At 35.1% G+C, this 14,176-nt stretch overlaps 3 protein-coding genes across 6 annotated transcripts; 2 read left to right on the top strand and 1 right to left on the bottom strand.

Annotated features, from left to right (window-relative positions):
* Positions 1-3,904: 3,904 nt before the first annotated feature.
* On the top strand, positions 3,905-5,083 carry LOC119643793 (probable basic-leucine zipper transcription factor E). Of its 3 annotated transcripts, none has more exons than XM_038043304.1 (3): positions 3,905-4,103; positions 4,193-4,446; positions 4,509-5,083. In XM_038043304.1, the coding sequence occupies exons 1-3, from the start codon at positions 3,935-3,937 to the stop codon at positions 5,049-5,051; spliced, it is 966 nt and encodes a 321-aa protein (XP_037899232.1). In that variant the 5' UTR covers positions 3,905-3,934; the 3' UTR covers positions 5,052-5,083. The 3 variants fall into 3 exon arrangements, with proteins under 3 accessions (XP_037899232.1, XP_037899224.1, XP_037899212.1); XM_038043296.1 differs by having other exon boundaries at positions 4,163-4,446; XM_038043284.1 differs by having other exon boundaries at positions 4,151-4,446.
* A 2,337-nt stretch (positions 5,084-7,420) lies between these two features.
* On the top strand, positions 7,421-11,649 carry LOC119632676 (acidic repeat-containing protein-like). 2 transcript variants are annotated; one of them, XM_038025715.1, is made up of 3 exons: positions 7,421-7,437; positions 10,254-10,640; positions 10,757-11,649. In XM_038025715.1, exons 2-3 carry the CDS (start codon positions 10,586-10,588, stop codon positions 11,638-11,640), a joined length of 939 nt encoding a protein of 312 aa, XP_037881643.1. In that variant the 5' UTR covers positions 7,421-7,437; positions 10,254-10,585; the 3' UTR covers positions 11,641-11,649. The 2 variants fall into 2 exon arrangements, with proteins under 2 accessions (XP_037881643.1, XP_037881635.1); XM_038025707.1 differs by lacking the exon at positions 7,421-7,437 and having other exon boundaries at positions 9,808-10,640.
* A 159-nt stretch (positions 11,650-11,808) lies between these two features.
* On the bottom strand, positions 11,809-13,943 carry LOC119632691 (estradiol 17-beta-dehydrogenase 8). The gene is made up of 3 exons (XM_038025726.1): positions 13,806-13,943; positions 13,622-13,741; positions 11,809-12,433 (listed from the first exon to the last, which is right to left on the bottom strand). Exons 1-3 carry the CDS (start codon positions 13,843-13,845, stop codon positions 11,850-11,852), a joined length of 744 nt encoding a protein of 247 aa, XP_037881654.1. The 5' UTR covers positions 13,846-13,943; the 3' UTR covers positions 11,809-11,849.
* Positions 13,944-14,176: the final 233 nt, after the last annotated feature.

The raw sequence follows: 14,176 nt of genomic DNA, 5'->3' as shown, positions 1-14,176 counted from the left end.
CTGAAATCTCTTAAAATGAAATTATATAATATTTATGTACAATTGTAAGCAATAAAGATATATGTTATGTATAAGAGAAATTTTTTTTTTCCAATTAATATAATAAAGTATTAAATTTACTTTCATTATTTAAGACTTAAAGAAATCCTAAGAAGCTTGATATCACTTTCCCAGTATGGGCGGTAACACTGCACCAATTTTTAAATATGAAAAAATTTATCATCAAAATTCCAGGGCGTCTTTATTCATTACTCTTTTTCTTTGACTAATGTGTAAATATAAAAAAAAATCTTACAAAAAATCTTATGGAATATATGACATTGAAATTTCACCGAGTGACCCTAAGAAATATGGGAAATATGGGTGGCACGCCCTAGTTTTACTTTTAGTTCATTTGAAAAAAAACAAAGGAATTTCTGAGGCTTAGCACGTATGAGCGCTATCGACAAGCGGCTAAGCATTATGCATATCCACGGCTTACGTACTGAATACGTTTCCATAAAAATGCCCAAGGACAAAATACACCTATCATCGTTGGTTACGTCATTGATTATTTTCCATTTATAACATGTAAAAATATGTCGCCAAATCTCCACCTTGTATATTTCTGCTTCATTCGCTCAAGGTTACGCGTTAACTCAGCTACGTTCTCTAACTCTCGCCTGTCGTTAAAATATTCGCGCTCAAGAATCGAGAAAGAAGCTGATATTTGCTGCGTGCATTTTTACTACACTGCTAATGCTTGTATAGATTCCTAACTGAAAAAAATACTCCCCAAAGTTTTTTAACCATGCCCTAAGGTGACGTGCATTAAAGGTTTGTTAACCTGTTGTCTCTGCTCTTGGTCAATATGTGTTTGATGGACGTAATTACTTTTTACTCTGAAATCCAGGTATATTTAACCATTATAGTCCTGTTTTTGATATATATCCACTGGTATGATTTTCTTTTGAAAAACATTCTGGAAAGCAATTAATATAGTTAAACGTTATACCCCAAGAAATGATTTCATATAAAGGATGTCCCAAAATTTATGCAAAATTTGAATTAAATAGAAAGCAGAGTTAATTTTTATACCCATCACCTAAGGATGAGGCCATGTATTCTTGATTATCGTCAAATTCTGCATCTTTTTAAGCATGTCCTTCGAAGTTCTTGCGCGCAGGTTGGCATTGAAACTGGGCCACCCATTGCTATGTGTATCAAAATTTAAATTTTTTTTCAATATCTTTATAAGGCACGGAAAAAATCTGCAAACACACCATAGAGTATATAAATTCTTGGCCAGTTTTAAAGTTAGAATGAATCTAAACATGTCTCTCTGTTCGTCTGTCCATCTGTCTGTCTGCACAGCTGTGTAAGTATTCTCCCGCTCGCGAAAATAAAGTTATCGCCTGTAAATTTGCAAAAGAATTTCGAAGAAGAACTTTTCCAAAGACGCGCCTGCACCGCCTACACATCTAAGCGATAAAAACTCTTGTTTTGAAAATAGAAAAAATCAGTCGCGCCCATTATATAGAGGATGAAAATGTAGTTCTTTTACTTTGTATTCTGCTTTAGGACATCAGTGATGGGTATAAAAGATTCGATCTCGATTGAATATAATTTTCTCACTTGATTGCAAATTTTTTCTAAATCATGTATAGAATAACACATCGGGCACATGGTTTCAACGACTTTGCTGCCGCATACGCATTCTCTTATCGAAACTGTGATCATCGAAACGGGTGAGTACAAGGCCAGGGAATGTCTCATGCAGTAAGTGTATTTTTTAACAGGATGTATGGGATGTGGCGTCATCTTGCTCAAACTACATGTCATTCACATCAAATCGCCACCTAATTTAGGAAAAAACCACTAGGTCATCATAACACGATTTCGAGCGTAAGTAACAATCGTTGCTCGAGTAGCTCGAGTTCATTTTCGCGCGTCTCTCCCTCGCGTAATGCGAACCCTAAACTGTCGGCCGTCAAATTATTTTTTTTCGTTTTGGTTGCCAACATTTTTATGGCGGCAAATTCAAATCTAATGTAAATTTTGGGACACTCTGTCTTTTACTTTAAGCATCAAACACGGAAGAAAGCGTTCGTATGAATGTAAAAAGACATCTTCACAGCGCATTAGCGAAATATATTTCAGACATAAACAATTTTATCTACAATTAATTCGAATCTCAATAATCTTCTAAGCTTTCATGTTTAAGGCATGCTATGGAGAGAATACCATGGGAGCTTCGGACTGACTTCGAGCTGACTTTGAGGATATCCTTTGATTAAAAATTTACTACAGCACATGCAAAACTATATGCAATGACTTTTACTGTTCTTATGTACTAAAATATTGCTCAATAAAACAAACTCAACTCTATTGACATAACTTCGTGCACCGATTTATTCATGGTCGTCTGCCGTTCGACGTTGAAACTTAATTTAAATCACCACGTGTCAAAGAGTGAGATAAACTTGTATATGAAAAAAAGAAAAAACGATGTTGCAATATTTTATTGTTATATCGGATATCGATTCCAGGAGTTGCCTGAAAGTTCGAGGTTAATGCCCGAGCTGTTAACCTAACCTAGAATTAACGAAAAATCTCTAGTCCTCAATTTACCTTAAGACTAAGAATATATCAATATTTATACAATACACAGCTTTTAGTACAAAGGTATACTGTATGCCAATCGATTCAGTATCACTTGCTGAATTGATTCAGGCTTGCCTGTCCATGTGCCTATCTTGGTTTCTTATGTTCAACCTACAGATCGTAATTTTCGATATTTATTTATTGCGTATACACTTTGGAATTGCATTTACAAAGCATGGCTGTAAAGACGACCGTATAAGTATTGAAAATTCGACCACACTCGAGATTTGAATCCGTTACAATTAAGTTTTTAGTTGGCGTTTTTAGCTTACTCGGGTACTCGGACGGATAATAGTTGTCAACATATTATTTATAGGATCGCAAGTGTCGCAGGAATTGCAAGAAACGTCCCATCCAGCACTCGTTCCTGAATGACAAGTGCACGTGAGTGCTCCGGACTTTTGCCTAAAGTCTCAAAAATGTCGAACTGTGCCTTTCACGTGAAAAAACGCAACAACAGAACAAGCAACAGACAGGCAGTCATTTTTTCTAATCTACGAATATTATTTTTTGCGAATGATAAACAAAGAACAACACTGGTTAAAATATGTATTAAATGCTTATTTTCTCAAAGTTGTTGATCAAAAGGTTGCTTAGGTTTTTTCTTTGCGAACTAATTTACATATATCATGGGGGATATTGAACTTGATAGCACAGAGTTAGGTTTTTTGCTTAACCTAAATACTTTCGGATAAATAAGAAGACATTTTTATATTCGCAAAGAGAAAGCTAATCTTTTGTTTAACTTTGATTATCAATAATATTTAAACTCCTATGTGTTTTTATTTTTTTACATTTTCATGCTCAGAACTGAATGCGGACAGAATGCTAATTTTGTCATCTCGTTTGTAACTTACTGAAAACTGCATAGGGCGCGAGCAGATTTGTGAACAGGTCCAGACAGATTTTGATGGCAATTTTTAAAATTCAGACTGATGTCTGAAAATTGACTTAAATGTCCAGTTGACTTCTATGTATGTTCAGTGTAAAGAGATGATCTGTATAACTTTCATAAACTTGTCTACTTTCATTATAAGGCAATTTCTGACAAATTTTGCGTAGATGTCTCTAAGGGTCTCATGATTACTCCCTCTCTCTTTCTTTCTTTCACTTTCTTTCTCTCTCTCTCTCTCTCTCTCTCTCTCTCTCTCTCTCTCTCTCTGTATCACTCTCTGTTGGGTAACTAAGATTCATTGCATGCCGAGTAACTTTTCTTGTAACTTGTCTATATTTTTGCGCAAAACTGAAGATCATTAGGAATTTTTATGTTAATTATTTATTTAATGCTTCGATGGCAAAAGTTAATATAAAATCTTGGGCTTTACAAACCTCAAGGCGCATTACGTTTCAGCCAGTATCGCGTTCAGCTAGACTGAGAACAATATTAAAGAAAATGAAAAAAAACGTATTCCTACTTATTGCGTTATGTGTCTTCTTTCGTTGGATAAACGCTTCGACAGGTTAGTAAATTTGCAAACCTTTCTACATTATAATCATTGAAGTATAGATACGCAAGCAGCTCCATCTGCTGCGACTCTATCGTTGAAAGGTGCTGATGAAAATCAGCAAGCTAGTCAGGATCATAATGACACCTTTGAGAAGATTACAAACTTTGACAATGAAAATGAAAGGGTTCCCGATAAGGCCGACACAGGCGCAGGTATCGAAGATGCTGAGCTAAGGAAAAATCCAGATATTCATAAAACAGTTTCTGATTGCGAAAAAACCGATCCTTCTCAGTGCGTCGTTACTAATCAAGAAAACCAAATCGTTAACACTGCGAAGGTTACTAAACCTGCTAAGGTAATTGGGAACGTATTTGTGAAATGAATTGAAGTCAAAATTTTCATTTGTTCTCTCACCAGCAACAACGACTTTCTAGATATCTAATAGCCTTTCATAGACAAAATCAACAGATAAATGTTCTTCCAGCGGACGACGACAATAAAGAAACTGTTACTGTGCGGAAGGCTGAGGAAGGGCGTGCATTACGTCAGCGACAACGTAGTCGTCGTCGTAATGCCAAAAACAAAACTACACGGCTTAACGATAATAATAAAACCATCACGAGCGGTAAGAGAGCAGCACCGAAAAAACATTCAAATCTAAAAAGTTCCGCTAAATCGTCGAATGTTAAAAAATTTAAATCAAAAAACAGTACAAAAAGTCATCGTAAAATCTCCAGAAGCGCTAAAAACAAGCAGCCAAACAAAGCTCGAGATTATAAAATGAAATCAAGCACTAAAACTAACAACAAAAATGGATTAAAACGTGCATCGCCTGGAAAACGAAATTTGAAAAATAATAACCAAAACACTGGTAGAGGTAGCATTCAGGAGAGAAAAAATGATGGACATTATGCGAAAAAAGACGATTTTGCTCCCGTTGTATACATGGTGCCCGTTTAACCTGAACAATTTACATTAACATAACATAGTTTTAATCTCTACGCTAAGATATCTACTTCTATATGTATATTTATTAAAAATAAAGACTCATCTAAAGGAATTATGCAGAAAGACACCATTGGCACGTGACACTTCCCCTTTGCATTTTTTGGTGTTGTGAAAGGCTCTACTTCTACGCAAAATTTAAAGTGCAATTTTTTATTCTCTTTCCTGGGTTTTGAACGCTAAGTATTAGGCGCATGTTTTCGCTTGAGGCAATATTTAGCTTTCTGTTTATTGAATTCATTGCATGGACCTCATATTTTAATCCTTTTTGCGACTTTAATTCGTTTTCTAACTCAATTTGAAGCCTGTCTTACAGTCAGTGCATAGGTATTTACCTATAGCTCTGAAGAGCTGAAGTTGATATTGAGTATCAGTCTTGTAAGAAAACCGATTGAAATGTAATTTGGATTTGCGTTAGTTATAGCCGTTCGGTGCTGTTTTCATATAAAAACTCTATTTAAGAAATTCTTGAGCTAAACTTCATCAACAGCAACCAACTGTAGATGGAGTAGAAAAGTTGATAGAACTTGCAAGTAAAAACACTATAGTCGACAACGATCCACCATTGAGCCCCTTGCACCACCCTATCGTTATTCATAGATCGACTTTTCAAAAGGGGACGTGGCATGGGCAGTGGTCGAAATGATCTGAACAAATATCAATCGCGTTCATCCTTGAACCAGAACACAAAACGTAACCTAAAAATTTCCTCATCGTTACCTTATGAACTATCTGTGGGGCTTTTAGCATTAGTAGGCAGTACGTGATCGCCAAAAAACGCGTTGATGTAGTTCGAAAGTTTCTCATTGATTTGGACTATCATGGTTTTGAATGTCATTCTGATCGGATGGATTATATGTTACAGTCATCAAGGATTCGAAGTGATGTTCACGAAATGATGCGCTTCCATATCTTGCTACTTAATTAAAGGGACTGAGAGCAAAAGTTTGTAGTCAAAAACTGATGTAGTAAAGCACTTTAAGAAAAACAAAAATTATTTTAACTAAGAACAAATAAAACCACTATAGAGGGACACGGCCGAAGATTAAATACCCTACACCATTTCATTTTATACAGCTACTCATATAACTTCAATATGTATTGTACTGGATGTAGTCGAAAAAGTGGTCCCATCTGAACCGTTTTTAGCAGTGCTCATTCTTGGGTCAAAATATTTCATTGTACGAAATTTTCACAAAATATGCTCAAAATTATTATACGCCTGAGTACCCGAGTAAGCAAAGAATGGCGACTAACAAATCAATTGTCGCGGTTTCAAATGTCGAGTGCGGTCGAGATTACAATACAGACGAGCATGTCATCTAAGCTATCCGCCTGCTTTGTAAATATATTTGTAAAATATATACACAATAAATAAATGACGAAAATTACGACCTGTACGTTGAACACAGGAAAACAAGGCGGAAGCACAGACACACATGCATCAATCGGTATAGTAAAAGTTGGATCGATCTCAAGCCCTTTTGACTGTTACATAAGTCCGCACAAACTTAATATGCGATTGTACCATGGGCTGTGGGGCGCATAATAACAATTTACGACTACCAGAAAAATTAATCTTACAAAGTATGCATGGTTCGCTAATTTCATTGGAACTTTTCCATAAGAATGGGGGACATGTAAATTTCAGTTTTTTTTTTTTATTTTAAAAGACCTACGTTTTGTCCAAGTTCTTCTGCATAAAGAATTACTACTGCTCTACTGCTCTGCCTACATGTATATTTTATTTAACTACTTTTGCCACATTTGACATTGTTCACATTTTTCTCTTTCAATTCGCAAAATGCATGGACGCATTAAAGTGGAATGTGCAAGAAATATTATTAAATACTTTATCCATCTACTTAAAGCTTCTCGATCATTCAAGGGAATAAACTCTACATAGTGTGAATCTCTAAGACGATGAAAAGAATTTGAAGACAACTAAATCGATAAAGGAACAAGATTTATTGCTAATAAGCAAGATTGTTTCAATGGGAATTTGTTGCATTGTGAGTTCAAGTGGAGATGTCGTGATGAACAAAATATGAAACACTAAATGGAAGAAGGTAAGCCTGTTGTTATTGCCGATGTCAATATTAATAGGAGAACGGAATATTTATCGATTGCGCGGGAATTACGCCTGTCAGATAGAATCAACGGGTCTCTGAAAATTGAAATAAAACAATCACTATTCATGTCAGTTGCAAATAGAGAGGAAATTGAAAAGAAAATTTTCGTAATATGAGAAAAAGTGTGAATAGATTATAGGCCGGCTAAGCAATCAACGATCGACCATTTGCCGCTAAGTCGTAAAATAAACTTTTTGATTGCTTAAATGGTAAATTCGAATATACGAGCAACAATCTCCGCATGTTGTGCAGAACAACTTGGTCAACGCTTTAATGCTTCCGAAGAAATTGAGGAATGACTTGTTTTATGGATTGTCCGAAACCATAGGACATCCTTCCATGTAGGGAAAAGCCTACTGGCGAAAAATGGAAAGAGATTGTTGCTGGCAAAAAATAAGATAATCAATAATATAGAATTTTATATTAACATATGTAACTATGTGCTTTCAATATTGAGTCTAAAGGAAGACAGATAGTTCTCTGGTTAATACAATCATCGAATACATGTATATAGAAAAAATATATGTAATTACGTTTTGAGAAACATTTTCATATGGTTATTAAAATTGCAGAGGGTAGCTCTCGGTAGACCACATACTATATTCAAGACTGTCGTGCACACCCATATGGCTACATATTATAATAATAAATGATTCAACTATGGAATGTTTACAAAATAGGATTGTAATGAAAAATGTATTCAATATATGGTCGTCATTGATAAGCCCAAAGAACGGATAATTGTTGCGATGTAAATGATTGATGGCGATGACAACGACGAGAAACACTTGACTCTGTGCCAGCGTCTTTAACCGCAGCCTTTTCCGTGTCAGAGAGGATACACCTAGTATTAATAACAATAGTAATAATGCTGGTATCTCGTCAAGCGGAATCATTTATCAAAATATTTGATTTACTTCCAAATTCGTGGAATTGTAGATACAAACATATTTGCATACTTAATTAAAAGAACAAAAGTCATGCAATAATATTCAAAACTAATAAACGTTGAGTGAGTGCAGTAGTATGACTGATTAATCTAATTAAAGTTACAATCGAGAGTGCAACGACATTGCGAGCGCGGAAGTACAATAATATTAGATAACGCATTACAGTGCAATGGAATTCTGAGTGCAATTGCAACGAAAGCGTATACGTAACAAAACGTAAAGCTTACAATGATGAGCATATAGGCATTTTTTTGCACTCTATTTATATATATATTGGTTTGGTAATTGTGGACGAGCACTGAGTCGATTTGCAAAATTTAACTACAACAAAACAACCAAAATGATTTATTCTTTGATAATTTGAGATAGGCACATGAGTTTATACAAATGCTTAAGACTTGGCATCCTTTGGTTTTCTAGAAGCGTTTCTAAGGTCATAAACCAATGGCCTAAGTCAAAGAAAACTTTTGACGCAAATGTTTCGAAATTTTCAGTTTCTCTCCTTTTATCGCTAACGCAGTTTATACTAGATTTATGTATATATATTTGTAATTATGGAATAGGTATATATTCCCGATCAGCATGATTACTGCAATTGATTGAGCTTCTGTATATCTTCTGTCTTTCGATTTGTTAAACACGACTTTATGATTCGAAATCTTAATCCTGATCGTCAAACTTCTTAATCCATTTACAAACTCCTCTACAACAACTTTCAACTTTTCAGCTTTTTTCATTCCAATAAACGGTAGTGACAGAAAAACCAAATTTTTCAGAAAATTTTACGTGCTTCTCTAACCGTCGAGACGTAGATTAAGTGGATTCACTTTGCACCAATTACTCTCGAGGCAGCCAAGAGCCTGGAAATTAAAATTAATAAAATATCGCTTAAGAGAAAGGCTACGGTGTTGCCATTTTATAATGTGCTCCAAAAATGATTTTCTTTTAGTTTTCTTTACTATATATATCCTTAACAACCAATTCGAGTTTTATTAATCTACCATCGATCCGTGCATTCCAAAACAATGGTCAAAACAAAAAACATGCTGTTCACTATGAAGCTTTGTACGCTCTTTTTTCCTATTCTCCTTCTTTCTTTTTCACTAAAGTAATAAATGTTTCAAACCTGAAAGCAACGTCACATTCTTGTCTGGAAATGTTTGGACTATGCGTTTTCATAGGGTATTTAGAACGAAATTACAGAATGAGTTGCACATAAACGCGTTTTTCTATTCGCGTGTCATACTCCGCCTGTGGTACAAGAATATATTAAGTTTGTGCGGATGTATGCCACAACGAGAAGAACTTGAGATTGATTCCCCTTTTATTATACTGATCGATTGAGGATCACTTTTTGAATCGATCGATCTTGGATCCAATCTACAGATCGCAATATTTTCGATATTTTTTGCCCAATACCGACGCTATTGAAAATGATTTGAATCGGACCACTTTTCCGTAATCGTTGTAGCAATAATTACATGAAGCGAAGTAGTATGGGACACTTAATGATGTGACCGTTGCCTACTATAATGTATAGTTTTGCTTGCTAATCGCTTGTCGTCTCAAAATGTATAACTTTTCCAACTAAACTTTGTTAGTCTACTCCAAGTTTATTTCCAAATTGTAAAAATCTTTTCTTTTTTTCTTTCTTTCATTCTTTTTGGTCGCGCACTTTCGCTATGACTCCAAAACACTTTTTTCCTAATATAGTTGCCTTTACTTTTAAGTCAAATCCATATTCATGATATTCTACTTTCTTTAGCTGCACATCCTCTCCTTTTCATTATAGATTGATTGGTTTTTCTATTCGAACTCTTTCTGCCGAATCGTAGACACTTTCTTCCGTTCTTGTTTCCCTTTTTTGCACAAGATTGATTGCCTCTCTAGTTAGATGAACTGAAATTCTTTACGCATGGCTCTTAATTATCCTCTTTGTAAATCTCTTGTCCTTAGTGAAATAATCACAACTCTTGCTTCGATATATGCGATGTTAAGGAATTTCATTGACTTCTTCCAAGCCAATAAATATTTATAGTTTTTTTTTTGCTTTTTTTTTTTTTTTTTTTTTCTAGCATAACCAGATTGCAGAGTATTAAGCAATAGTAATAAAATGAGGTTAACGATCTAGAATTTTTTTATGCTAATCATAATTCTAATTAATATTCTTTTGTAAGTGAGATCAAATTTTAAAATTCTGTCAATAGAATTAATTTAATAGCTTGTGAAAGTAGTAAAACATTAACTAAAACTATGGCTTAACTAATTAATGGCCGTTGTCCGATTGAGGTATAAAAGTTTGCAAAAGTCTTCCAAGAAAATCATTTCCATTCAAGTGCTTATCTTTGAACAAACCCTCAACCTAGACTAGTGTGATTAAAAGTTAAGCGATTCAGATTTGCGAAATATGCGTTTAGAACTAGTTTTACTAATTCTAACCGCTGTGCTCTCACAGCCGACCTGTAAGTAAACATGAATATGGAAAATTTTTTAAATATTTTAAAAATATGTAATAATGATAATAATAATAACAATAATAAAAAAAAAATGAATTAAACAAAATTCGTATTCGATGTAGATGGCCATGACGATACAAACCATGGATCTGTTCGATCACATGGCCGGTTAGCTGCGGCTAACCCAGCAAATCGTAATTTCAATCTACTTGACATATTAAGTCAGAAAGGTCTGGCAGGTCAATCTTCACCAACAATAGAAGTGATACAAAGCGGCGATGATTGTAACGATTGCGATGATGACGATTATTACGAATATGAGTATTGTGATGATTGTGATTACTATTGTGATGATTGTGACGATTATGACGATGAGGATGATATAGACGATGATTATTATGTAAATGACGAAGCAGGTCAATCGGTGTCAACTTTGCCCGCAGAGAAGGAACTTCATTTCCGTAATGAACGAAAGGAGAAAAATAGTAAGAAAACTCATAATCAGGATAGCGAGGATACGGATGATGATGATGATGATGATGATGATAATGATGATGATGACAACGACGACGACGACGGCGACGACGGCGACGACGATAACGATGATGCCGGTGACGATGGCGATAGTGAAGATGATGAAGAGCAATTAATAGACGATAATGAAGTCAGGGAAAGCGATTCAGAAAACAAAGCTACACAAGTCCAATCAAGTACTTCTCAAGTAAACCCACGGCAACAAATTCGTGATGAAGTGCAGGCTGTGTTGAATGCCGTACGACGGTCTGATATGCTTAGAAGAGAACAGGCTCATAGAAAACTCGTTAGAAGTAATAGTAAGTGCAAAGCAGAAGTAAAGCGTTTACGTAGAAAGCTAAAATACAAAGCCCATGCTCATCGACGCCGCATTGCTGCCGCTAAGAGACGAGCACAAAGAATGCGCAGACGTCGCCAGCAGAAGCAAAGACGTCGCCGAAATAAAACAAGAACTGTAAAGGTTAAGGCTTAGTATCTAAATAATATGTTAACGATCCCGGAAACAATAATAAATAATTGATTGATGAGAAGTTTTGCGTAACTGCGAAGCTTTCGTCGTTTGCTTCTTAAAATGAATGAAAATGTTTTTTCTGTTAAATAGGAAGTACTTTGAAGCATAAAAAATTCTTGACAAAAACATTTTTTTTTTTTTTTATTAAATGTAATTAAATTGCAAAAATGTTACTTCAGGCCCCCGGTAATTTCTATTGCCGCACCATTAACGTACGATGAACGATCTGAGGCCAAGAATGCTATAACTTCAGCAACTTCTCTCGGTTCACCCATGCGACCTAAAGGACATCTTTTTGCAACCTCATCTTTAATATGCTGCGGCACCACCGCCACCATCGGTGTGTTTATATAGCCCGGCAATATAGAATTCACACGTATACCAAATTTACCAAATTCTTTGCTGGCCACTTCAGTTAACGAAATGACCCCCGCCTTGCTGGCTGCATAATTCGATTGCCCGATATTATTCAATTTCGCCACAATTGACGAAATATTTATTATACTTCCGCCTGTTATTCCATTGTTAATCATCGCTTTAGCGAACTGTTGTGTAACTAGGAAAGTACCCTTTAAATTGACTTTGTAAACATCGTCATAATCGTCTTCTGTCATTTTTAATAAATAGCCATCACGCGTTATACCGGCCGAATTTACTACTACCGATGGTGTAGTTTTAAATTGTTGGTATATGCTTTCAACGGCTTTACGTACACTTTCCAAAGAAGTCACATTAATTTCCAAGGCAATAGTCTCTGCAAGATTATTTATTAAATTTCTAACTTAACACCAGAGAGAACGAACACCTGAGCATTTATATATTTCTCCTTCTAACGAAGTAAGTCAATTTGAGTTTTTTTTTTTTTTTTTTGTTCTAATGTGACACATATGAATTCCGCAATCAATTAGAAGAACAGGACGGATAAATGCATGCTATCTGCCATAAAGCAGATCAACGATGAACAAGACACTGAAGGAACATTGGAAATGTGAGGACAATTTTTTCGTCAATAACTTATGATGCCGTGAAAATATTTCCGAAAATATATGACTTGTATTTTGATCGATTTACAAACACGCCCACAATTAACAATAAGTTTTTCTTTTTCTCATTTACGTCCAATTTATTCATAGTGACTGAAGGGCTTGCTAGTAACACAAATATGAAATCGTAAATAGTTCACAGCAAACAGATAGAGCGGTTTACGCAAGCAGTAAACATAAGAAATATTTTTATGCTGTCTAGCATAAAATATGTTTCAGAGTTGCATCCTCAACCCGGAAACGTAAATAACGATCATTTTCATTTTAAATTTTGCCTTGCTTTCTCTATTTTCTTTTTTACACAAACTAGATCGAAAACGACAAGAAGTGATAGAATCAGAAACTCATTAATATACGTAAAACAAGGCATGCATAGACCACTACCCATTATTTAGCCGCTAATTATGGGCGTGAGCGCAGAACCTTTAGGGGAACCTGACAAATTTGGAAATTAAGCTTTTTCGGAACTATCTTCACGGGATGGTTAGTTATTGATGAAAATAAGGAAAAGTTGCCGTTCTTTGTTTTTCGAAGCTGCTGTAGCTTTTCGCCCATTCTACCATTCTGATTACAGACAAACTCATTCACACACTCATTGCCAATTCTAGGGGAATTTTATAAGCAAAACTGAATCAAAGGGACCGACTTTGGTAGAAATATGCATACATCACCAATTTCGCGTAAACTGGAAAGGATAGAAAAAAAAAAAACAAAAAAAAAATGAAGCATAGAATTTTTAAACTCTTCTCACATAGATTAAATTCATCGAAATCTTCTGCTGCATTACATGTTTTCTGAATGTATTTTTTAAAGTCGAAAGTTGAAATGAATCAATTTGACGTATTCGGTAAATCTAGTGTTAAGCCACTTCATTGGTGAAGACTGATTAAGAAACTCACCACCACCCAAATCTTTTGCTGTTTGTTCAGCGGCGTTGAGATTACAATCAGCAGCAATAACTTTTGCCCCGTAATCTTTGAGCAAACCACTCGTACTACGACCAATGCCAGAACCGGCACCTATATAGCAGATGGTGTTACGATTATTCTGAATAAATTTATTTTTATTTATTTAACAACTCACCGGTTACGAGAATTAATTTACCTGAAAGTTGGTTAGCCATTTAACAACTTGGCTAATATTTCTCTATGCAAATTCATTTACACACTTAACTAGCCGATCACTGAGCTAAGAACCGCAATACTTTCCAGCACGTAAACACAGAAGACAGTGTTGCCAAATAGTTTCTCATTTTATTAAACTTTATGATCAACTGAAAGAAGGATTTTTCTAATTCGCCGCATTTAAGTATTGTGTCTAATACGTACGTGCTGTCAGCTTACAACGTAATTTTTAAATTTCGGAATAATCAGCAACGGGAAGTTTAGCAAACGAGTTTATCGGTCGTTGAGTCGATTTATTCCTATTATTATCGTTTACATATTCGTTGTTTT

This window comes from Glossina fuscipes, unplaced genomic scaffold, assembly GCF_014805625.2.
Source record: "Glossina fuscipes isolate IAEA_lab_2018 unplaced genomic scaffold, Yale_Gfus_2 0, whole genome shotgun sequence".
Classification (NCBI taxonomy): domain Eukaryota; kingdom Metazoa; phylum Arthropoda; class Insecta; order Diptera; family Glossinidae; genus Glossina; species Glossina fuscipes.
The sequence above is the reverse complement of the archived record's forward strand: the minus strand, read 5'-3'. Positions and strand labels throughout refer to the sequence as shown.

Bases quoted from the DNA above. Each gene is read 5' to 3' on its own strand.
- LOC119632676 (XM_038025715.1), top strand. From the start codon at position 10,586: ATGCGTTTAGAACTAGTTTTACTAATTCTAACCGCTGTGCTCTCACAG. The intron at 10,641-10,756 runs GTAAGTAAACAT...TATTCGATGTAG, and splicing joins TGTGCTCTCACAGCCGACCT to ATGGCCATGACGATACAAAC.
- LOC119643793 (XM_038043284.1), top strand. From the start codon at position 3,935: ATGGCAAAAGTTAATATAAAATCTTGGGCTTTACAAACCTCAAGGCGC. The intron at 4,104-4,150 runs GTTAGTAAATTT...ATTGAAGTATAG, and splicing joins TTGGATAAACGCTTCGACAG to ATACGCAAGCAGCTCCATCT. The intron at 4,447-4,508 runs GTAATTGGGAAC...TTCTCTCACCAG, and splicing joins AGGTTACTAAACCTGCTAAG to CAACAACGACTTTCTAGATA.
- LOC119632691 (XM_038025726.1), bottom strand. From the start codon at position 13,845: ATGGCTAACCAACTTTCAGGTAAATTAATTCTCGTAACCG. The intron at 13,742-13,805 runs GTGAGTTGTTAA...TCTGCTATATAG, and splicing joins TAAATTAATTCTCGTAACCG to GTGCCGGTTCTGGCATTGGT. The intron at 12,434-13,621 runs GTGAGTTTCTTA...ATAATCTTGCAG, and splicing joins AGCAAAAGATTTGGGTGGTG to AGACTATTGCCTTGGAAATT.